The 24,216-nt window shown below is 42.9% G+C and overlaps 1 protein-coding gene across 1 annotated transcript in view; it reads left to right on the forward strand.

The window, feature by feature from the left end:
• The window catches only part of CDK15 (cyclin dependent kinase 15), an 80,374-nt gene extending 68,886 nt beyond the window's left edge, over positions 1 to 11,488 (forward strand). Inside the window, exons 13-14 of the mRNA XM_059392637.1 lie at positions 8,647 to 8,790; positions 11,404 to 11,488. Coding sequence (XP_059248620.1) covers positions 8,647 to 8,756 — 110 coding nt within the window. The 3' untranslated portion in view covers positions 8,757 to 8,790; positions 11,404 to 11,488. The remainder of the gene's footprint in view (positions 1 to 8,646; positions 8,791 to 11,403) is intronic.
• The last annotated feature ends 12,728 nt before the right edge of the window (positions 11,489 to 24,216 follow it).

Raw genomic sequence — 24,216 nt, forward strand, 5'->3', positions numbered from 1 at the left:
TACCCAACTCCCTCTGTACCCCCGTCCTCTCGCCTGTTCCCACTCTACGCCCCCAGGTCCCCCTTCAGCCTTCTTCTCTTGGGCGTGGGACTTGGAACTAGCCTTTCAGGCAAAAACACACATTCAGGAGCGTGCACGTGCGCACACACTCACGCTCTTGCCCTCTTACACACTCACGCTCCCTTCTCTCCACTTAATGAAATTTCCGTCATGGGCCCTCCTCCGGCATCTATTTTTCGTTTTGCTGAGAACCCCCGGGGTCCTTCAAAACATCCGAGGCTGGAGCTTTTATCTGATGGAAAGTGATTAGCCAGAAACAGCCACTGTCCAAACTGATGTGTTGTTAGAAACTTGGGTTTTGATTCTCCCTGGCCATCTGAAGCAGAGCCACCAACAGAGGGGCTCTGCGGCGCCTGAGTGTGTGTGTGTGTGTGTGTGTGTGTGTGTGAGAGAGAGAGAGAGAGAGAGAACACGCACGTGCGGGGCTAAGAGAGAGACCCATCTGTATTTCTTCTCTGTTCACCCAGCCACAGAGCCCAAATCTACTTTGACACTTTTAGAAAAATGAAAAGATGGAATCTTGCAGGAGCCTGCCTGTGCTGGGGGGGAGCCGAGGAGTGCTCACAGCAGGAGGGAAGTTGACTTTTCTTTATACATATAGGGGTTTTTCCATGCAGAGTTTAAATTATGCCTGATAAAAGGAGTTTCGTGGATGTTTCAGTTCTTTCAAATTCTCCTGGCTTCCTCCCAATTAAATGAGGTTTGTCAAAGCCACGGGGCTCTGCCGCTGCTGCCTCCGCCGACAAGCACTTCCTGCAGCGACATCTCCAGTCCCCGAGGGAGAAGATGAAAGGGCCGGCGCCAAGAGACGGGGAAGGGGGTGGCGGGACTGGGTGTGTGCGGGTGTGTGCGTCTGTGTATGTGTGTGCCTGCGGGAGGGGGGGCCCCAAACAGGCTTAGAGACGGACCGACAGACAGGACGTGGGACAAGCAGACAGGGAAAACAAAGCTATCAGGAAAATCGGAGAGAGAGACAGGGGAGCGCTGCAGGGGCTGGATGGCACCTTGCACCTTGACAACGGTGGGCTCTGGGCTCTCACCGAGGACCATTCTACAGAGGGTCGCACTCCCTTGGCCCAGCGGTGCCAGCCTGCTCTGTCATTGCCCACGGCAATTAGCCTTTATGAAGAGCCTCCTTTGCAGGAACCCAGAGCCAGCCTGCAGGGACCCAGAATCCCCGTCTCGGTGGTGGGCTGCCCTGGGCGTAAGAATCACACAAAAATAAGACCTACTTCTGTGCGTGGTTTGTAAAGAGTCTCCCTGCCGCAATTACGCAGGACATTTTGCTCTCTGGTGGCGTTTCAGTATGGAAGCATGTAGGGGCTTCTATCTATATCATTTCATTATTCTGGCTTTATTAGGTTGCAGGAGAACAGAGTTGTCACTTTAAAATATATTCTGTTTCCCCTTTGATCTGGGAGATGCCAGCTCTTATTGTCTACCCTCTGAAGAAGACAATCTAAGCATGAAACCTGTGGCTGCGAAATATGTGTGGATTGGAGGGCCAGCCTCCTTCCCAGTGGAAGAGTAGCAGAAAGATTCCCCACAACGTGCAAGAACCCATCCCATCGACCCCTGTCTGTTTTGCCAAAGCTGAGACTTTCCCCACGTTGTGGCCCTCAGCGCATGGCCAGAGGAAAGCTGGGGGTTACTCGCCACAAAAATTCAAAATTCGGGGTTTCCAAGATTGGTTCCCTTTTGGAGCACGCTCTTAAGTGGAGAAGCATGAATATTAGAAAGCAAGCATGGGGGAGCTTCTGCCAAGCGCTGACATGTTCCCTTACTGACTCGCTTCGAACACCTGAAGAAACATTTGTCAATGGAGAAATTATTGGTCGTCTCTCTCAAAACACACCCAACAGCAAGCTAATTGCTTCCGCAGATGGCCAGGGGGATGGTTTCCACTCTCGGTCACCGGCTCGCAGCCACACTTCTGGTCCTCGTGGCTGAACCGGCAGCGCAGAATGTCAGCTGGGGCAGCAAGAACCTAAAATTAGGTCCTTGGGCTGCTCTCTAATCTTAGCTGCAGGTTCAGCTTCTTCGTTTAATTCCCTTTGCCCTCAGCATGAACTTGGGCTCTGGGAAAGGAACACCGTTTAATGATTTGGGGGAGGGGGGGAGTAGAAAATTATTAAGCTGCCCTTTCTAGAAACTGGCTCCACTCTGTTCCTACAAGGAGACTTCCAAATGTTACCCTTGGAAAGTTAAGACTGATTTTGGAAGCTAGCCAGTTTGAACCATATTCACTGATCCACAAAAGTTATTTTTTTTTTTTTTTTTTTTAAATCTGGGGTAGTAAATGCCACGTGATTTAAGAGTCTGGTCCTTAAGCCCTGGTCCTTGATCGGCAGGACATCAAAGGCTGTCTCTCTCTGTGGGTTGGTCCCATTTTGCCTTCCAAATCCCAGACTTGAGTCTCTCCCATTCTTTCCTGGACTAAATCCCCCTTCTCCTTTAAAACAGGTTTCCGCATCTTAGGGGGAAAAAAAAAATTCCTAAGACTTGAAAGCTTACAATTGTTTCACAAGTAATTTTGCAAAAACAACTTACCAGAGTCTTTCTCATCGTCAGATGCTTTCTTACTGCAGGCATGGAAGGCATGGCACTGACCTCTCCCACCTCTCACACCACCCTAGTGTCTATACTCTGGAAGTTCTTCAGCACGCCTTGTCCATATTGCCCCATTAACATCTGAGTAATTTTTTGTTTTGCTCCAATAAAAGAATTTCAGGCCTCCTTTTAATTATCCCTTTACTATAGTTGAAGTTCCCTTGATATTACTTTCCAAAGCTCACTTCTGGAGGCTGAATTCCTTTGATTTTGCTCCCCCCCCCCCCCAATATAGATTCTGTTTCTCTCACTCTTTAATCCTGTTTGTTTCATTATTCTATTCTGAACCTGCTCCAATTATTTTGCTTATCTCTGAGGCTCTGGACCCACATAGACTCAGATGTCTAGCATAGTGGGAGAATTCTGTTCCAGTTCATTCGTTAAATATTGACTGAGGGTCATTAGTATGATATTGAGTGATACAAAAATGAATTAGTCATAGAATCTGTCCTCAAAGAGCTTACAGTCCTTAAGGTGAGGCAAGTATATAAAGAGCCACAGTTCAAGTGTGAAGTGCTTTGGGCATCCGAGGGAGGTGAGATTAAATTCAGCTCTGGGGAACCAGATGGCCTCGTGAGTGGGCCTTCAAAGATTATGAGGTCTGGATGGTTAGGGAAGAAGGACATTCAGGGAGAGGAATGTCGTCTTCTTCTTAATACCATCTAACATCATAGTGAGGTTGTCCTCTTTTTAATAATAGTGGCACAATCCTGACTCATATCATGGTTTTTACTCCTTATTGTACAGCTTCTTGAATAATTTAAACATTCTTTTTGTTTTTAGGTAATTTTACCCCCGATGTGGGGCTCAAACACACAGCCCCAAGATCAATAGTCATGCTCCACAGACTAAGCCAGCCATGTGACCCAATTTAAACATTCTTTACCATATATTAGTGAAATTTAGTTTCATTCTTTGTATGCTAATGATTTCAAATCTATCCTGTTCTCGCCTTTATTGTCTACTCTATTCAAAATTTAACCAGAATATTTTGTCATTCTAGAGGCCAAGTTTCAGGGGATGGGAGGGAAGGGAGATTCTGAGGCAGGGCTCTCTATTCTGCCTTTAGGCATTTGTAACCTAGTTCAGACCACCGTCTCTAACCTTAAAATCCTCCATTATTCAGTACTTAAGCAGCACAGTAAGAAACAAGAAGTTGGGATGAGTCCTCCATAACACACTTCCTTACCTTCCACGAAGATATCCTCAAGGGATTCCAGGACTTCAGAGAAGATCCTGGAAAGTGTAAGAGGGAAAAGTTAGAGACCCTTTGAGTGGGAGAGGATCTCAGAGACTTGCTATTCCATACCTTCGTTATATAGTTTGTGTCCCTGCAACCCCGGGAAGAGTAGTGGCTGCCATTTATGGGGCATCTATGTGATTTACACAAATTCTCATTCCCTTTGTAGGCTAACTGGTAAGGCTGGAGTCATTACCCTCACATTACTTATTAGGAAACCGGGACTGAGAGAGGCTACGGAAATTGCTCAGAATCACACAACTAGTAAGTGGGAGAGTCCAGGTTTGATTTCAAGTCAGACTCCTAAGCCACTCTTTCCACTCCTCATTGCCACTTACTAAGGATCACATGGGAACTTAGTAGCAAAACAAGGATTAGAACCAAGGTCTAGACCCCCTGTCTGACCCTTCTACTGTCTTCTGCTCTAGGTTTATAGGGTAATTTCAGGAATCCAACAGAAAATTGGGCAAAGGTATAAAATTGCAATTTACATAAGGAAAAAAAAAAGTGTACCAACACATGGAATAAAAAGATAGCCTTACCAGTGATTAAATAAATACAAGTAACTGATAAGTAGTTACTTTCCCCCTCAACCTAACATCTCCCAGTGTTAAGGAGATTGTGGTAAAATGATTTTCCACCAATGGTGGTGTAAATGGAGGAAGCTTTGTAAAGCCTTGTGACATGCATATCAGGGGCCCTAAAAATGGTCACAACCTTCAACCCTATACTTCGGTTTCTGGAAATTATTCAAAGAAGCAATCGAACGGGAAAAAAGAAAAAAGGACCCTAGATGCACAAACATGTTCATTGCAGTGTTGTCTATAATTGTATTTTAAAATTATAAAATAAAAATAAACAATATAAATATTCTTTATTTTGAGCCATAGAGAACCAATTAGATATTATTTTGATTATTTTGAACCATAGAGAACCAATTAGATAATGTTATATGGACTCAGCATATGGTATTGTGGAACCATTTTGAAAAATTCGTTGGAGTGTGAGATAGTATGGAAATATTTATGCTATTATGATGTGAGCTAGAAGATAGTAGGATACAGGCATATTATAATCTATCTGTGAAAATGTATTTTGCATATCGACAAAACTGAAAGGTAGCATACAAAAAAAAATGCTCTTGCCATTTAGGGGCATTATGGGTAACTTTTTTTCTTTTTCAAAGGTTTTTTGTTTTTGCTTTTTGTTTTTAATGTTGATGTCATATTCCTTCTATTGTTTAGAAGAATGAGGTATAGCAACCTGCCGTACAGGGAGTCCAGGCTCTGGACTGAGCGTTAAAGGACCTGAGTTTGCTTCTTTTTTTCCCAACGTGGCATGCATTATCGGCCTTCAAAAGCCTCAACCTCTTAGTCTATACAATAGGTTATCGTTAGTTTCCTTTATGCCAGATGGAAGAAATGTTTATTTTATACATCTTTGGACTCCCTGAATGCAAGGGTTCCCATAAACGTGGTCGTAGGAGGGAGAGGAAGAGAGATATAGACACTAACTAATTTCAAAAGGAAAAATCACCAGCTTTAATCGGAAACGTGGATGGGCTGGCGTGCCCCCAGCCGGAGTTTTAGGTGCGCTCCATGCTAGTTAGCAACTTCAGCTGAAAGTGGTACCGTGGGATCCTCCAGGCCTTGAAGATACGGAGCCTACACACGCACGCACGCATGCCGCACGCACGCACGCACGCTAAAATTACCACGTAGTCACGAGGCTGTGTGCGCTGCGAATCATTAAATGCACGAAGCAACCCCAGCTGATGGGTTGACGATGCGTAAGGGTAGCGCGGAAACCACGTGACGGGGGAAATGACAGGACGTTTGGAAATGATGGTTTCATTTCCCAGCTTTCTTCTCAGCTGGCGCTTTCTCTTTCAGCCATTACAGGCGAGCAAAAGAGGTTTGATTATCTTGTTTCCCGTGAAAGGTTATTTAGCTCCTCAATCCCATTAAGTCACTTTCTGCCCTCCAGTGCACCCAGCCTTCACCAGGTTATCAGCCCAGGAAGAGTAAATGGAGACACCAGGATCAGATTTCTAAGGGAAGGAAAGTTAAAGCAAAGTTTGAAAGGGGTGACAGCCAACAGCCAGGAGCTTAGGAACTCAATTAGACTGAAAGACAACTATCTCATTATCTCGTTCCGAAATGATCTAAATACATAAGAATCTAAAAGTTTTAAATAAACTTGTCCTCTTGACTGTCTAGATGACTGAATTTCCCTTCTCAAAAAAATTTTAAACACCCACTTTCGTATTTATTTATTCTAAGTGCGGAGCAGCTGTGATAATTATGCTGTCAGATTCAGTAAGCTAATGAGGAGTCAGTCGAATGGAAGGTTTTGCATCTGTGAGACTGCTGCGGGAGAAAAGCTCTGCCTTTTCCCTTCTCTCTTTTTCTTTCTTTCTTCCTTTTTTTTTTTAATTCTTGTTTTTGTTTCTTTTTCTATGAGTCGGAAGGAGAGTCGGGCCTTCCGGGCCAAACTGGAATCCCTTTGATTAACTAGTTGCTTTCCCAACACTGTTCCACCAGAGAATTTCTCCCTTTTTTTCCCTCTCCCTCTCTCTCTATCTCCCCCACTCCCTCTCTCTCCACCCCCAGTCTCGCGATCTGTCCCCAGCACCCAATTTCCCTTCTTTCTCTCTTTTCTTTCTTCCCCTTCTCTCTTCTCTTTTTCTCTGCCTTCAGTTCCTCCTCTTCCTCTCCCCTTCCTCACCACCCCCCACACACACACACCCTTTTTCCCTCCTTCCCTCTCCCTCTCTCCCTCCTCCCTGGCTTTTGAGGTGCTGCTGCTTTTGAGGGACAAGGAAGCCTGAGGGAAATCTTCCTGCCACGGCCCCCCCAAGGCAAGAAGACCCCTCTCCCTGAGGGAAATTCCCAAACTGGTTTGTGTTTGAGTTGGTCTGAGAGTGGTCTGTGAAGTTGACACACTATTTACTTTAGCTGTTTATTTATGCTATGACATGAGCGAGAAAAAGTAGAATACAAAATTATAATGTACCTGTGAAAATGTATTATGCACCCCAATAAAACTTGATGCCTCCCCTTTAAAGCCCAGTAAAGGGGCTCCTGGGTGGCTCAGTGGGTTAAAGCCTCTGCCTTCGGCTCAGGTCATGATCCCAGGGTCCTGGGATCGAGCCCCGCATCGGGCTCTCTGCTCAGCAGGGAGCCTGCTTCCTCTCTCTCTGCCTGCCTCTCTACCTACTTGTGATCTCTGTCTGCCAAATAAATAAATAAAATCTATATTAAAAAAAAAAAAATAAAGCCCAGTAAATATGTAATTCCAAACCCAAGGCCTCCAGGCCCCAGACTCCTTGCGGCGTCCAAGGCAGATGTCCAGGTCAAGGAAGGCAGAGATGGCCCTGCTGGTTTGTTTCTTCTCTTCAGGTTTTGAGCAGCCTCCAGCTAACAATATTATGAAGGCATCTTGTGCTTTTGGTGTGCCAAAGCTGGACGCTTCTCTTCCTGTCCCGTTGTGCGATTTGTAGAGAGCTCCCGGTTCATGCAGATTGTGAGCCTTGGAAAAGTAATGCCCAAATGAAAAGAAACCCTCAGTAGGTCTGCAGATGAGCTTTGGTGACAATGTGGCTGGTTTTCCCAGATGGCATCAATGCGGATGACTTGGAACAAAGGCTACAAGTTACTAAAATATATTGTGTGTCAAGAGCAACCCAAGATATTTTGAATATATTATCTTCTTTAAACTTACAGCAGTCTGCAGGAAGTTCTACTACCCCCATTTCGCAGATGGGCTCCTTAAAACATTAACTTTGGGAGAACTTGACCTATAATTTTAGTGTAGTAAGCACCCAGGAACAAAACACACTTAAACACACAGGCATCTATAAAAATACAAACTGCCAGCATACTGAGTTAAATACATAATTCAGAGGGCAAAGGTAGTGTGTTATGTATATGCGTGTGCATGTGTGTGTATTTCAAAAATGCTTTTTAATTTACAAAAGTTGCACTATAGTGTCTATTTAGATAGATTGCCTAATGTAAATAATGCACCAGGATTTAACATTTTCCCAAACACATCTAGCCCCAGAATAATGCTCAGGGTCTGCCCTCACTGGGACTCATGTCCAGACTCCCGGGCTTGACACTTAACTCCCTTCACCATCTGGTTCCAACTCATTTTTCCAACTGCATCTACTAGTCTGTCTTGCTCTAACCGTGCAAGATGACTTTCCAGTTCCCTCAGACACTTTTCTTCCCCCTTGCCTTTGCTCAAGCCGACCCCCCCTCCCCTGACCCTGCCAGCAATATCCTCCCTGGAATTTCTGGACCATTGAAGGTACAGTCTTCCTTCCCAGCTGAAATGGCACTTGTCCATGCTCTTCTGGTGCTCCATGGAAACACTGGGACAGAGTCTGTCATAAGTCTTTACTTGTACCTCACTTTCAGCCCCTGTTTGTTCGTGTGCATGTTCCCAATCCTATTCCTGTTTTTGGATCCTCAACATCTAGCGTAACACTCTACCAAAGTGCTCGTTTGGTAAATATGTGTTGAATTGAATTGAGTAAGAGGCACTTGACAAGTATTAGTAGATTCAGTAAAGCGAATTATCCATGAGTCAGTATAAATTGTTGGTGGATAAGTCTGCTTCATGTTATGATGTCTCTTCAGGTGACAAATATCACAACAGACAGAAAAAAACATGACACGAAACGTTCCAGGAAATAATATGTTGGTGCTTTTCTCTTTTCCTCCCTACAGAGGAGTCTTTGTTTACAGTTTCGGGAGTGAGGCTAAAGCCAGAAATGTGTGACCTTTTGGTCTCCTACCGGAAAGGTCACCACCCAGCCCAGTTTAGCAAATGTTGGTGAAGAGAGGGAGTGACATCACCGGCATCCTTTTCAGGTAAGCGGTCCCGACAGTGAGTCTTCTTACGGACAGAACTGAAAATCCATTATGGCCAGATGGAGAGGACATGGCTCATAGATTCTGAGCACCTCTGTTCTGTGTCTGGCCTTTTATTCCGCCTCTAGGGACAGGTGGCCTCGCCTCTTCAGGCTGCGAAGGGGGGATGGTAATGTGCCTCATCTGTCTCTCTCACTCACTCGCAGAGGCCTATTAAGGTTCCTAAGACAAAACTTAGTACATGCGCAATAAAGTACCACGAGGCATGTTGCATTCCCTTAACTCTGTAGCTCTCTCCAGCAGCTGATAGGACAAATCAGAGGGCAACTCCATCCGCGTTTGCTCAAGACGGAGGAGTGTCCTGGGATATGGGACATTCAGAGCTAAAATCGGCACAGCCTGGGGTAAACCAGGACACTTGGTCACCGCAGTGGTGCAGATGACTACCCAGTCTCCCTCAAATACCAGAGAAGGCCTGCTTCAGGGCCTGGCCCCGTTCAGGAGATGGCTTTTGATGCCTGTGAGCATCTAAGTCATCGCTGCGCCAAGCTTCTTAGGCTACCCCTGCACAGCTGGTCACAAGGAGTTCTCTCATTCCGGGTGAGTTCGGGGAACAACAAGGGCCCAATGGGGAGCCATCTGCAGTGTCTCAGACACAGCTACTCTCCTCGGTCAGCCCACGATGACCAGCCTTCCAAGGTAGTCTTAAGGAGGAAGGGTGCTATGGAGAATTTTTCTGAAACTAGCATACCCTAAAAGAAGTTCTGGTTGGCCCCAGAAGCCAGGTAGGACAACCCAAAAAGCCATTGTAAGTAGAGACACCCCCAGATATTACAAGAGCACTTCCCAAACTTGGCCTTCCCAGTGGGGAAAGGGGACAGTAATCCAGAAAGAGGAATCATGGTGGTTCCCACACACAAAGCCAGCCAGCCAGTGGGCCCTGTAAGTGGCCCAGGCCCTATCCCGAGCCATGAAATTTGACCACCCCTTAGGCAACCACAGCCATGCTTCCTGACAGAACTTTGGAGGCCTGGATGGTAACCAGGGACATGCCCCCCACACCTGCCCCCCTGTAACCTCATTTACATGGCAGGATTCAGCTCTTTGCCACTTCCCTTAGAGCTCTCTTTGACTGTTGATATTTCAAGGTGTGTACCTATCAGAGATGTTCGTCTTCTGGATTTCCTAAGATCATTTTATTTAGAAATCTGGAGAGGCCCGGGAAGTTTAGAATTTTATAGCTGCTCCTTGGAGCATTGTATGCAATACCCAGATTTGTATTTTGATAATACGCCATTGGAATCACAATAGGCAACACAATAATGTGGTATTTCCCAAGCACTGTATTTTCTAAAGCAGAGATTTTGCTGGGTAATGATGTTATTTTAAACCGTCTAGTTAGGAGACTACGATGTGCCTTCACCACATTCTATAAAGGAGGATTTGCCCTTCATAAAATTATCAAAAGGGTGCCTGGGTGTCTCAGTGGGTTAAAGCCTCTGCCTTCGGCTCAGGTTATGATCCCAGGGAGCCCCGAATCAGGCTCTCTGCTCAGCAGGGAACTTGCTTCCCCCACCCTCTCTGCCTGCCTCTCTGCCTACTTGTGATCTCTGTCTCTCTTTAAATAAATAAAATCTTAAAAAAAAATTATTGAAGACATTGATTGATGAAGACATCAGTTGGTGATGTTCCATTAGCATTACTATTACTTCTAGTATTGTTATTATTTTATTTTACTAAGCAATCCAGAGATAGGGCGGTAATACTGCGTCTCTGATCTTCAGTGGCTTTCCACAAAGAATTATTACCTGTAGATATAAAGTGGTCTCCATAGAAGGTCAATTAAATGCAGCAAGTCAAACTTGGCACCTGTGCCAGCAACTGAGAAAGGAAGGAGGCAGATTTTGCCTCTGTTGGAGTCACCTCGTGATGTCCCTGGGCCCTTGGTATTAATGTAAGGAGATAAAACCCGTAGGAGAGGAACCACAATAGGGAAAATCTAGAGCAATTAAACTGTTTAATAAATGGCTTGGGATCAGCCAAATCTGGGTGTGCTGGAGTTAAGCAGACTAAAGGTAATCACATGGACACTTGGGGCCTGTAAATCTTTTCCACTAAATTGAATTTATGTTAAAATATTCACTTTTCAAGAGATTCAAAATGTAAATTGGGATATTAGGACTTGTAACTGACAGCAATGCTTCAAAACTAAAACTCTTATAAGACCCTCAAAATGTCAGTTTCAGGAATGGAAAAAGAAATGTATACTGATGTCCGTTATGGAGAAATAGAGGGGAACTAAACTTTATTGGGGACATACTGGGGGCCGGGCGCTTTACACATGTTATTTCAAAGCTTGACATGTTTTGAACAATGGGGATGGTACGGTACAAATGCAGTTTGTATATGTGGAGATCACTTTTTATTATTTTTTTAAAGCCCTTTTGGTTCTTATTGCCAGGGACAAGATGCAGTCTCTGTTATAATTTATTATTACCTTTTCCATCTCTCTATATAATCCCATCAATAACTTTGCATTAAATGTTTAGCAGGTTTTCCTTACTCAGTCTGACTCATGTATTTTGATTTTATTTGTTCTTCATTTGCTTTCAGGGCTACAATACTGCTGCTTCCGTTTTAATTTGCTCTGCCTTACTAAGAAGCTTCAAATCTAACTGCAGAATGGACCAGGGTTTTCATACCATCACCTGTGACCTGGAATACTGTGAATATGAGGTCTAAGGCCACGGACATGATACTTGAAGAAAAACCAATGAATGATTATTGCTCTTGTCATTTGCCAAAATTGGCCATTGATTGGCTCAGAAATTAGACAACAGACTGAAATAGCCTGAGAAGAGGATTTCTGAATGATTTCATCTATTTTGTGATTTGAATGAGAGATCGCTGGGCCAGAAGAACCACAGGCCAGATAAAAGGCTAATTGATTAAAAGAATCTGGAGACAGAGCTGGGGCTTACAGGGGCCTGTCCCTCCTGTGTTCACTTACAATTTCCCCTGACAAAAGGACTTCTGTAGTGAGGAGAGGATTAGTCTAAAGTTCAGAAAAGTCTCAGGGAAGATGGTTTCTTGGATAAAATTGTCAACAAAAGGACCTGCTGAAAACTCTTTGTTAAAATTTCCTAGAGGGCGCTTCTGGATTATCAAACTGGATTATCAAACCACATTACTACCCCAGTCCTGCTAGATTTTAGAAGTTTGGATTGAACCCCTGGTTAGATTTCAATTTTTGGCTGTCTACTTCTACTGAATCCCAGTTATCGGTGATGATAGCAGAAGCGAGGAGGAACCTAAGCTCTGATTCGATGGTGGAGAGACACTGAATAGATCAGAACAAAGAGTTCCAAAGATGTAATTCAAGCCCCGCTGCACCATCAGACACACATGCGCGTGCGCACACACAACCCTCAAATAAAATGAGAGAGCGGTCTCAGCTAACACATGGATCATTTTCCGCAACGACTCCTTCTAAAAGAAGCCAGGGAAACTCAAATTACTCACCTAAGGATCGGATCATCTACTCAGGATATGTAGTAGCCTAGAAACCAGACATTTCACTCTATCCTTTAGAAGAACAAGGAAGAGCTAATTAAGAAAGAATTAAAAAGTAATACCAACGCGCCCAAAGTCTGAGATGGGAAGAGGAAAAATGCCTACAAACAGCCCAGAGAAATCTACCTTAGTAATGGATTTTAGTAAGGTATTTGGCTAAACTTTTCCAAACACACCTGAAAGATGGAACTGTGTGGGCTGGATTATGGATTATGGAGCAAAGATATGTGTGCAGTGAATGTGTTTTTTCAACCTAGAGAAAAGCTAATTGTGGTAAAGTCTTAAGCCCCATTCTACAAAGATTAATACATATTTGTATTAATCACTTGAATAAAATCAGAGAAAGTACACAGTTTATTCATACAATTCTTTGAAGTATTAGTTATTTATTACTTCCATTTTATAAAAGAGGAAGCTGAGACTCAAAGAAGTTACATAACTCGTCCATGGTGGTAAATCTGAGTTGAGGTACAAACCTCTTGTCTGACTGTCTCCAATGTGTATGATCTTTCCAGAAATCGCATACCTATCAGATCTGTAGAATACACAGTTCTTGAAGATGCCGCTGATATTTAACATTGGATAATGATTTGGAAGACTGAGACCTTGTTAAAACCTAACACCTAAAGGCACCTGGGTGACTCAGTTGGAGCTTGTCTCTCTCCCTCTACCCCCCCCCCCCGCTCATGCTGTGTGTCTCTCTCAAATAAATGAATAAAGTCTTTTTTAAAGATTTTTAAATTTTATTTTATTTAATTATTTGACAGAGAGAGATCACAAGTAGAAAGAGAGGCAGGCAGAGAGAGAGAGATGGAAGCAGGCTCCCCGGTGAACAGAGAGCCCTATGCAGGACTTGATCCCAGGACCCTGAGATCATGACCCGAACTGAAGGCAGTGGCTTAACCCACTGAGCCACCCAGGCACCCAATAAAATCTTTTTTTAAATTAATTTTTTTTAAAAAAGCTAATGCGTATATATCACCCTATACCTATTAGGATGGCCAAGTTCCAGAACACTGACAAAACCAAATGCTGACAGGGATGTGGAGCAACAGGAACTCTCACTCATTGCTGGTAAGAAGGCAAAATGTTACAGCCACATTGGAAGATGGGTTTGCAGTTTCTTACAAAACTAAACATACTCTATTCATGTGATCCTGCCATCATGCTCCTTGGTATTTACACAAAGGAATTGAAAACATGTCCGCACAAAAAACACACACACAGGTGTTTATTCATAATTGCCAAAACTGGAGCACAACCACAATGTTCTCCAGTGACAGAGTAGATAAATAAACTGTGATACATCCACACAATAGATTATTCAGGGGGAAAAAAAAGAGAAAGCTATCAAGCTATGAAAAGACATGAAGGAGACTTAAATAAATATTACTAAGTGAAAGAAGCCAATTGAAATGATTACATATTACATATTAGAGGCACCTGGAGTGGCTTAGTCAGTTAAGCATCTGCCTTCAGCCTCAGGTCATGATCTCAGGGTCCTGGAATGAAGCCTCACATCAGGCTCCCTGCTCAGTGGAGAGTCTATTTCTCCCTCTCCTTCTGCCCTTCCAACCACTTGTGCTTGCTCTCTCTCTCTCTCAAATAAAATCTTCAAAAAAAAAAAAAAAAAAGAGAGAGAGAGAGAGAGAAAGGAAAAGAAAAGACAACATACTATACAATTACAACTATATGACATTCTGGAAAAGTCAAAACTATCACGGGTAAAAATATCACGGGTTAAGGAATCTAAGATGGCACAGGAGTAGGTGACCTTAATTTTGTTCGGTTCCAGGAATCCAGCTAGATAAGATGTCAAATCATTCTGAACACCTGCCAACAGAACCCTTGATTTGAGAAAAGAATCACTACAATTCTACATAGAAAAGTGACCACTTTCTGGAAGGTAGGATGTGTGGAGAAGTGAATCCAAGGCAATATTTGGGAAGATAGACTACGGGGAGAGGGAGCCTCCATCAGCCACCTTCCAACAAGTGATAGAGCAGCAGAACACAAAATTGGAACTTACAGAAGTCTGGTCTGATAAGAGACATCACTCAGGTGGCTAAGCAGGGGTGGAGCCCTCCCTGGGACAGTGTGGTCTCAGGACCCTCGGGGTCACAGGAAGACCAAGGGTGCCTGACTGCAGCAGAGCTCCCAAGTATCAGAGCAGGGAAGCCAGTGGCAAAGAGTGAGCCAGGGAATGGCCTCTCAGCTCTGGGTTGCCATAAACCGTGAGCTACTACACAGCTGGGCCACTACAAGCAGGGACCCAACAAGTGGCAGATCCGCGGAGGAGCCCCTTCCTCCCCAGAGAGGAGTGACACAGTAGTGCACCACAGGGATCTGCTGAGTTTGAAGATTCAAGAATTCTAAGAACATATTATAAGAAACTATATGCCAAAAAAATTAGGCAATCTAGAAGAAATGGATGCATTCCTAGAGATGTATAAACTACCAAAACTGAACCAGGAAGAAATAGAAAACCTGAACAGACCCATAGCCAGCAAGGAAATTTAAGCAGTCATCAAAAATCTCCCAACAAACAAGAGCCCAGGGCCAGATGGCATCCCAGGGGAATTCTACCAAACATTTAAAGGATTAATACCTATTTTTCTGAAACTGTTTCCAAAAAATATAAATGGAAGGAAAACTTCCAAACTCTTTCTCTGAGGCCAGAATTACCTTGATCTCAAAACCTGAAAAAAACCCCATCAAAAAGGAGAACTAAAGACCAATATCCCTGATGAACATGGATGTAAAAATTCTCACCAAGATACTAACCAATAGAATCCAATGGTATAGTAAAAGGATTATTCACCATGACCAACTGGGATTTATTCCTGGGCTCCAAAGTTGGTTCAACATTCACAAATCAATCAATGTGATATATCATGTAAATAAAAGAAAGGACAAGAAAAATATGATACTCTCAATAGATGCAGAAAAAAAATTGAGAAAGTACAGCATGCTTTCTTGATTAAAACTCTTCAAAATATAGGGATAGAAGAAACATACCTCTATATCATAAAAGACATCTCTGAAAAGCGCACAGCAAATATCATTCTCAAATATCATTCTCAAAACCAAAAGCTTTTCCTCTAAGGTCAAGAACACTGAAGGGATGTCCACTATCACCACTGCTATTCAACATAGTACTAGAAGTTCCTACCGTCAGCAATCAGGCAACAAAAATAAATAAATAGCATTGGAATTGGCAAAGAAGAAGTCAAACTCTCATTCTTTGCAGATGACAGGATACTCTATGTGGAAAACCCAAAAGACTCCACTCTAAAACTCCTAGAACTCATACATGAATTCAGTAAAGTGGCAGGGTATAAAATCAATGCACAGAAATCAATTTGCATTTCTATACACCAACAACAAGAGAGAAGAAAGAGAAATTAAGGAGTCAATCCCATTTACAATTAACCAAAGAGGCAAAGACTCTGTACTCAGAAAACTATAAAGTACTGATGAAAAAATTAAAGAAGACACAAAGAAATGGAAAAATGCTCCAAGCTCATGGATTGGAAGTACAAATATTGTGAAAATGTCTATGCTACCTAAAGCAATTTACACATTTAATGTAATCCCTATCAAAATACCATTAATTTTTTTCAAAGAAATGGAACAAATAATCCTAAAATTTATATGGAACTGGAAAAGAGCCAAAGAGCCAGAGAATATTGGGGGGAAAAAAAAGTTTGTGGCATCACAATTCCAGACTTCAAGCTCTATTACAAACCTGTAATCATCAAGACAGTATGGTACTGACACAATAACAGACACATAGATCAATGAACAGAATAGAGAGCCCAGAAATGGACCCTCAACTCTGTGGTCAAGTAATCTTCGACAAGCAGGAAAGAATGCCCAATGGAAAAAAATTAGTCTCTTGAACAAATGGTGTTGGGAAAATTGGACACCCACATGCAGAAGAATGAAATTGGATTATTTCTTTACATGACACGCGAAAATAGACTCAAAATGGATGAAAGACCTCAATGTGAGAAAGGAATCCATCAAAATCCTTGAGGGGAACACAGGCAACAGCCTCTTCTACCTCAGCCGCAGCAACTTTCTAGGAATATCGCCAAAGGCAAGGGAAGCAAGGGAAAAAATGAACTCTTGGAACTTCATCAAGATCAAAAGCTTTTGCACAGCCAAGGAAACAGTCAACAAAACCAAAAGCCAACTGACAGAATGGGAGAAGATATTAGCAAATGACATTCAGATAAAGGGCTAGTATCCAAAATCTATGAAGAACTTATCAAAGTCAACACCCAAAGAATAAATAATCCAATCAAGAAATGGGCTGAAGACATGAACAGACATTTCTGCAAAGAAGACATCCAGATGGCCAACAAACACATGAAAAGTGTTCAACATCCCTCGGCATCAGGGAAATACAAATCAAAACCACAGTGAGACACCGCCTCACACCAGTCAGAATGGCTAAAATTAACAACTCAGGAAATGACAGATGTTGGCAAGGATCAGAGAAAGGAAGCCCTCATATGCTGTTAGTGGGAATGCAAGTGGTACAGCCTCTCTAGGATACAATATGGAGGTTCCTCAAAAAGTTGAAAAGAGAGCTACCTTACAACCCAGCAATCACACTACTGGGTATTTAAGATACAAATGTAGTGATCCAAAGGGGCACGTGCACTTGAATGTTTATAGCAGCAATGTCCACAGTAGCCAAAGTATGGAAAGAACCTAGATGTCCATCAATGCATGAAAGGACAAAGAAGATGTTGTATACATATATACAATGGAATACTATGCAGACATCAAAAAATGAAATCTTGCCATTTGCAATGCAGTGGATGGAATTCGAATTATGCTAAGCAAAATAAATCTGATAATCAGAGAAAGACAATTATCATGTGATCTCTTTGATATGAGGAACTTGAGAGGCAGGGCAGGGAGTCGTGGGGGGTAGAGAGGGAAAAAAATAAAACAAGATGGGATCAGAAGGGAGACAAACCGTAAGAGACTCTTAATTTCATGCAACAAACTGAGGGTTGCTGAGGGGTGGGGGGGGGGGTAGGGATAGGGTGGCTGGAGTATGGACACTGGGGAGGGTATGTGCTATGGTGAGTGCTATGAAATGTGTAAGCCTGATGATTCACAGACCTGTACCCCTGGAGCAAATAATGCATTATATGTTAATTTAAAAAAAGAAAAGAAAAGAAAACCCAGGAAAACATTATTCCAGTCTTCCTCCTTGATTTTATAAAAGGAGCATTCCTGGTATTTATGCATATTTTTTCTTCCTGTGTTTTTGTTGATTCTTTTGTATAGACATACACCTGACTTTTAAGAACGTAATTTATAATTCATTTGGTGTATTAGTTATTTTAAGGATGCTTACTCAGTCACTAATGCTACTCACCTAATATTTCTGTCTCCCAAGCTCCATAACTGGATGGCACTTCCTGGCCATCTGGTGAGTGGATAAGGCTGTCTGATTAGTGCTGGTCAATGAATTATGAGTGGAAGGGATATGTGTCACTTCTGAACCAGACATTCATTTAACTGCCAGTGCAAGACCCTCCAGGTCTCTTTTTCTTCCTTCTGTTACAGTGACGAGCAGTATTCAGGGTGGTCCCAGAATGGGGAGATGTAGAAGAGTCCCCAGATGACATATGATGAATATACAATGGGAAAGAAAAATAAAATTTTGTTTTAAGCCACTAATATTTGGGGGTTATTTGTTATTACAGTATAACCTAGCCTAACCTGACTAGTACTGGGTCACTATCCAACATGGTAGTTACTGGCCATATGTGACTGTTTATGTATATGTTTAATTAAGTTAAAAATTCAGTCCTTCACTCCTAACCCCATTTCAAGAGGTCAAGAGCCACATGTGGCTAGTAGCTACCATAATGCACAATGCAGATGTAGGATATATCCATCATTGCAGAAAGCTTTGTTGAGCAGTGGTGTCATACAGTAGTGGGGTTTTTATGAGAGTTGGTTCTTACTTTTCTTGATACTTTATGCATCTAATACCATCTCAGAGTTACTCTTGAAAGTGTCCCCTTTCTAAAAATCTATGGCAATGTCCAGTGTAGATTACCTTCTGGAAGTAAAGAAATCACTCTGAGCAGTTACATTCCTAGAACCAGAGGGCTCAGAGGTCTTTTCCTATAGGTACATTAGCAAGGGATTGACACCTTTTTGTTACTCTTGACACCTTTCATAAATGAATTTTCACAGTAGTTTTTAGTCAATCCTCTCTGGACATTTGTTACTTTTTTTTTAAGATTTTATTTATTTATTTGACAGACAGAGATCACAAGTAGGCAGAGAGGCAGGCAGAGAGAGAGAGAGAAGCAGGTTCTCTGCTAAGCAGAGAGCCTGATGAGGAGCTCGATCCCAGGACCCTGAGATCATGACCTGAGCGTAAGGCAGAGGCTCAACCCACTGAGCCACCCAGGGACCCCAACATTTGCTACTTTTAAGTCCTCTGTATCCCTAAGTATGTTGATGGTCAACCTGGTGGAAGAGCTGAGGTACTCAGTAATGATTCATCCAAGTTAATGAACATCCTTATAATCAATTGTTTCTACCATAAGAACTGACATTGGGTATTAGAAGAAAATCTTGTAGGACCCCCCCAAAACTGAACCAAGATATAAATAATTCTCCCCATCTACTCATTAATTCATTCAAGAATTAATCTAGACACTAGAAATCTAGACACTAGAAATACGAAAAGTAAACTTCCCCCAAGGATCTAGACACTAGAAATATGAAAAGTAAAGTTCCCCCAAGGATCTTATACTCTAATGGAGAAGTAGATGAAAATAAATATAAGATCCAGTAACAACATATCCCTCTGTCCTATCATGGAGGAGATGGCCATCAGCCTCTGTCTTGAAGTAAGATTTGCTGAGCATACAATCAAGAGGATGAAAACAAGATAGCCCAAATATAACACTGCATGTTAATTATACTTCAATTAAAAACAAACAAATAAATAAATAAGATAACCCTGTGTGAGGGAAATACAGAAGGAATAGGATATTTTTGAAATTGAAAAAGAAGGGATTGAAAGGACAAATCAACTAATAAACCTATTATTATTATTATTATTATTATCAATTCAATGGTTAAATCTATGAGGATATTATTTCATGTAAGGCCAGACATATGTGGTTCCAGGATTTATTAATTTAATGGGTCAATCACATCAACAATCCAGGCTCTTTCCATCTTTCTTCCCTGTATCTTCAATGTCCTTCATTGTCCTATTCTCAGGCTGTTTCAGTCATTGTCACCAGATGTTGCCACGGTTTCAGGCATCACATGAAGTACAACAATGTCCAGTTGAAGAAGAAGACATTTCTCCCTGTGTGCTTCCTCTTTTTTCTTTCTTTCTTTTTTTTTTTTTTTTTTTTTAGATTTTATTTATTTATTTGAGAGAGAGACAGAGAGAGCACAGCAGGGGGAAGGGGCAGAAGGAAAGGGAGAAGCAGGCTCCCCGCTAAGCAGGGAGCCAAATGCTATGGGCTCTGTCCCAGGACCCTGGGATCATGACCTGAGCCAAAGGCAGACGCTTAACTGACTGAGCCACCCAGGCAAAGAAAGCACAATTGTCTTCACATCTTAGTGATCAGACTGTCACATCTCCATTCTTAAATTGCTAGCAAGGGTAATGAGATGACTGCTTTAAAACAGTCAGGAATGACTCCTGATCTGAGGTTAGGATCACCTTTCCTGAGAGACGAATTCCTGAATAGTCATGACTTTCTTATAACTGAGGAAGAAGTGGGAATGATTGTTGAACAGACAAGCAACAATTGATTGTGGGGTCTAAGAATGCAGGGAGCAGGAGGTAGGGGGTTGGAGGGTGGCTATTAGCTTTCAAGTCTGGGGCCAGGATAACTTATTAGATAATTTATAGTCAGGTAATTAGTTTGAGAGAGAAGGCTAGGAGCTCATTTTGGACATCTTGAGTTTGAGATATGCATCAGACAATTATAACTGCTGACCTGAGACCAGGAACTTCGAACTGTAGGCATCACCCACATGATGATGTCCTCGAAGTCTCAAAGATGCAATGGCCCAAGAGAACAAATATAAAGAGAAGAAGTGCAGGGGTGAAAGAAGAAGCACCAAAGGAGACAAAGCATTAGTTGCTAAATGTTGGTGGGTTGGAGGGATGAAACAAGAAATGAGAATCCTTCTGGGTAACAAAAGTTAAGAAGAATGTTCTAAGACTGCATGGCCTACAAAGAAGAATGTCAGGGTGCTATAAACCAAGACAGGCCATAGATCATGGTACATACTGGTCATCAGTGACCTATGAGGGAGCTAGGGTTTCTACGGTATGGTGGTCATGGAAAAATACAGTGGGTTAAAGAGTGAGTGGCAAGAAAGTAGAAGCAGAGATTATCTTTCAGAGACTGTCATGGAAGGACGGAAAAGATGGAGTGCTAGCTAACGTGTCAAAGGGCTGAAGGAAAAAGAAGTTGGAAGCATCCGTGGATAGTCTAGACACATGAGGCATGTTTTTTCCTTGGACTTCTGCCTCACTCCCCCTCTTCTCCCAAACATCCACATAGCCACTTCCCTTGCCTGTGTCAAAACTATGCTCCATTGTTGCCTATCTCCTAGGCAAATGGGGATAATAATAGTATCTGCCTCATAGAGTTACTTGTGAGGATTAAGTGAGTGAATACACTTTTAAAGTATTTTAAACAGTGCCTGGCAGATAGCAAGCACTATAAAAATTAGCTAGAGTAGTACTGGTGGTGGTAGCGATGGTTAACAGAAGTAGTGGTGGTGACCATGGCAGTGGTGGTCATGGTGACGGTGATCACGGCGGTGGTGGTCATGGTGATGGTAATAATGGCAGTAGGAGTCACAGCGAAATGGAAGGAAAAGGCACCATGGAAATTAAAAGTGCCAAGACCATGGGATTCTAGTTAGCAAGGCAAGGCAGGAGTCTAGGAGGGCAAAAAGAAATCAAGTTAAAGAATAAAAGAGTTGGGCGCCTGGGTGGCTCAGTGGGTTAAGCCGCTGCCTTCGGCTCAGGTCATGATCTCAGAGTCCTGGGATCGAGTCCCGCATCGGGCTCTCTGCTCAGCAGGGAGCCTGCTTCCTCCTCTCTCTCTGCCTGCCTCTCTGCCTACTTGTGATGTCTCTCTGTCAAATTAAAAAAAAAAAAATCTTAAAAAAAAATTCTTTAAGAATAAAAGAGTTAATTGGGGTTTAGAGAGATGTTGGGGGGTGGGGCAAAGGTGACCATACCTGGTTCTGGTTGGTTGTGACTGTGGTTCACTGTGGTGAGCCTGGCTAGTTAGAGTTGCAGGCACTTTTATAATGAAGCATACTTGGGTTTTATTATCCCCCTGCTCTGATAAACATTCAAAAATAAAGATAGGTGTTTTAAAATATAAATTTTTTTCTTTCCAGACAATTCAAGTCCTGCAAACTTGTATGAAATAATGGCACTGATTTTTCTTTTCTTGTCCTCTGAGATTTTTTTTAATCTTTTTTTTAGTTTTGTGGGCATTTTGTAATTTATTATGTTTAAACAATATTTGAGGAGAGATCTAGGGGATTCGAGGCAGGAAATGCAAAAGGCCAGGCTAATTGTACTAACGGAGCCCACTACAATGGCCGCAAAGGGCCATGCGTTGCTAGAAAAGACAATTCCCCAAAAGGGTGGCTGGGGAAGGCAGATAAAAGACCGAAGTTGGGTCATGTGACAGGTGTCACTTGAGTAACGGTACTGGGCCAGAGATAAAAGCCCACTCCTTTTGGTCACATGACACAGCTTCATTACGCTCCCAGTGGGGGGTTAGAGAGTCTGGATGCCATTTTTACTTATTTATTTATTTGTGTGTTTTTTTCCCTTATTCTGTGATAATGAGAAAATGTTTAAACTCCCATCTCTGTGTTTAAACATTTCTCCCTGCTGACAGCAGCGGGATACCCCTTGATCAACTGTCAGATTGGAAAGTGCAATTTTTCTGGAAAGTAAACAGCATGTTAGCTGGTTGGAAATAATTTTCTGTTTATTGGTAGCTGTTAGTCCAGGAGTGATGGAGCCCTGTGACAGCACTTGTCAAGTGAGGAATAAGAAACAAGTTTGGAAATACCTTTAAGACAGAGTTTTGACAATAGGGCCTTACTACTTTTTGATAGAAATGTACTCTAAAAAAGTGAAGTTAAAATGGGCAAAAAAACTTTCCAAGTGTTAGCAGCTCCTGGAGATCCTTCTGGCAAAACTGACAGAGTCGAAGGCAAACTCATGGAACGCCAAGGGTCGTGGCAGGACTAAATCCCACCCCGCCTTGCTACCACTGGGGAAACTGAGGCTCAGCCAGACACGCTGGACTCTTCTCACAAAGAAGAAGAAAACAGAGCAACTCTCAATATTAAAAAGAAATACAGGTTCTATTAGCTTTTCAAATTCATGTGTGAAAATAAATGGAAAACACTGGTGGGAGCTTTTGAAACATTTGGACCTGCATATACTTAACAACCAAGCTTAAGGCCTTGTGGATAATGTGGGTCTTTTTTCTTGTGGAGGGGCCAAAAAAACACCATCACACTCCCTCATGGATTAAACATATTATCATCAGGGGAAAAAAAATGGCTCAGATAGAAGATATATATATATATATATAGAGAGAGAGAGAGAGGGAGAGAGAGAGAGATCTCAAGCTATACAGAGTAATCAGTCCATATCTACTTGAATTAGGCTAAACCTGAGGCTCTGATTTGTCCCGCAATCTATCTCACTTCTTCCTGATAGAAAAGTGTTGCCAGGCGCCAACTAGGAGCCTTCACCCCTAGACGCGTCCAACAAATAGGTCAAGGCCTATCAGTGCAATTATCTTCTGCCCCATGTCATCCACAAAGCAAACCCGTCTTCTCCGTTCCCATTTCGGTTCACGGCATCACCATCCACCCAGTTGCCCAGTCGCCCTCCCCCCTACCTCCCAAACACCTTCGGATCTGTTTTCTCCTCTCCACCTCCACTGCCAGGGACCTGTGGCTCTCAAAGTAAGGTGCCCGCGTCAGTAGCATCAGCATCACCAGGGAAATGGTTAGAAATGCAGTTTCACGCCCCACCCCGGATCTTCACAATTGGAAGCTGGGGGCTGGGGCCCAGAAAGCCCCACGGGTGATTCTGACACACAAGTTTGAGAACAACCACTCAGGTGGTCTTCTCCAGATCTCGCCCAGTAGTCCCCTAACTGGCCTCTCAGCCACCAGCTCTTTCCTCTCTGGAGACCTCTCCACACCAGAGGTTCTCGACTTTGGCTGAATTGGATTCACCTGGAGAGGTGTTTTTGTTTGTTTGTTTGTTTGTTTGGTTTGGTTTTGTCTTTTTTTTTTTTTTTTTTTTAATACCAATACCTGGGTCCCAGTGCCGGGAATTCTTGTTTAATTTGGTGTGTAGCATTAGGCATCTAGATTTTTGAAAGCTCCCCGTGTTATTCCACTGTGCGGCCAGGGCTGACGGTCACCGCTCCACATGGAGCTGGGGTTCTCCCATTAAGTTATCACTATTCCTCTGGCGAAATCTCCATCAGTCACAGGACAGTTCTTAACAGGACACTTCACTGTCTCTAGCTGGTTCCATCATCCTCCAGTCTCTACACTCAGCCACCCAGAATCTCTCATCACTCCCCAAAGACAGTGTTCTATTCATAGCCCTAGGCTTTTGCACATTCTGTTCCCTCTGCTTGGAACATCCTTCTTCCTTCTGCTTGGTGGATTCCTAGTTGTCCTCAAGACTGAGCTCAAAAGTCACCCTCCCTGACTTCTCCAGCCCACAGAGAGTTGCTCTCCCCCTGGGATCCCAGAGCACCCCTTTGC

Source organism: Mustela nigripes, chromosome 3 (genome assembly GCF_022355385.1).
Source record: "Mustela nigripes isolate SB6536 chromosome 3, MUSNIG.SB6536, whole genome shotgun sequence".
NCBI classification, from domain to species: Eukaryota; Metazoa; Chordata; class Mammalia; order Carnivora; family Mustelidae; genus Mustela; species Mustela nigripes.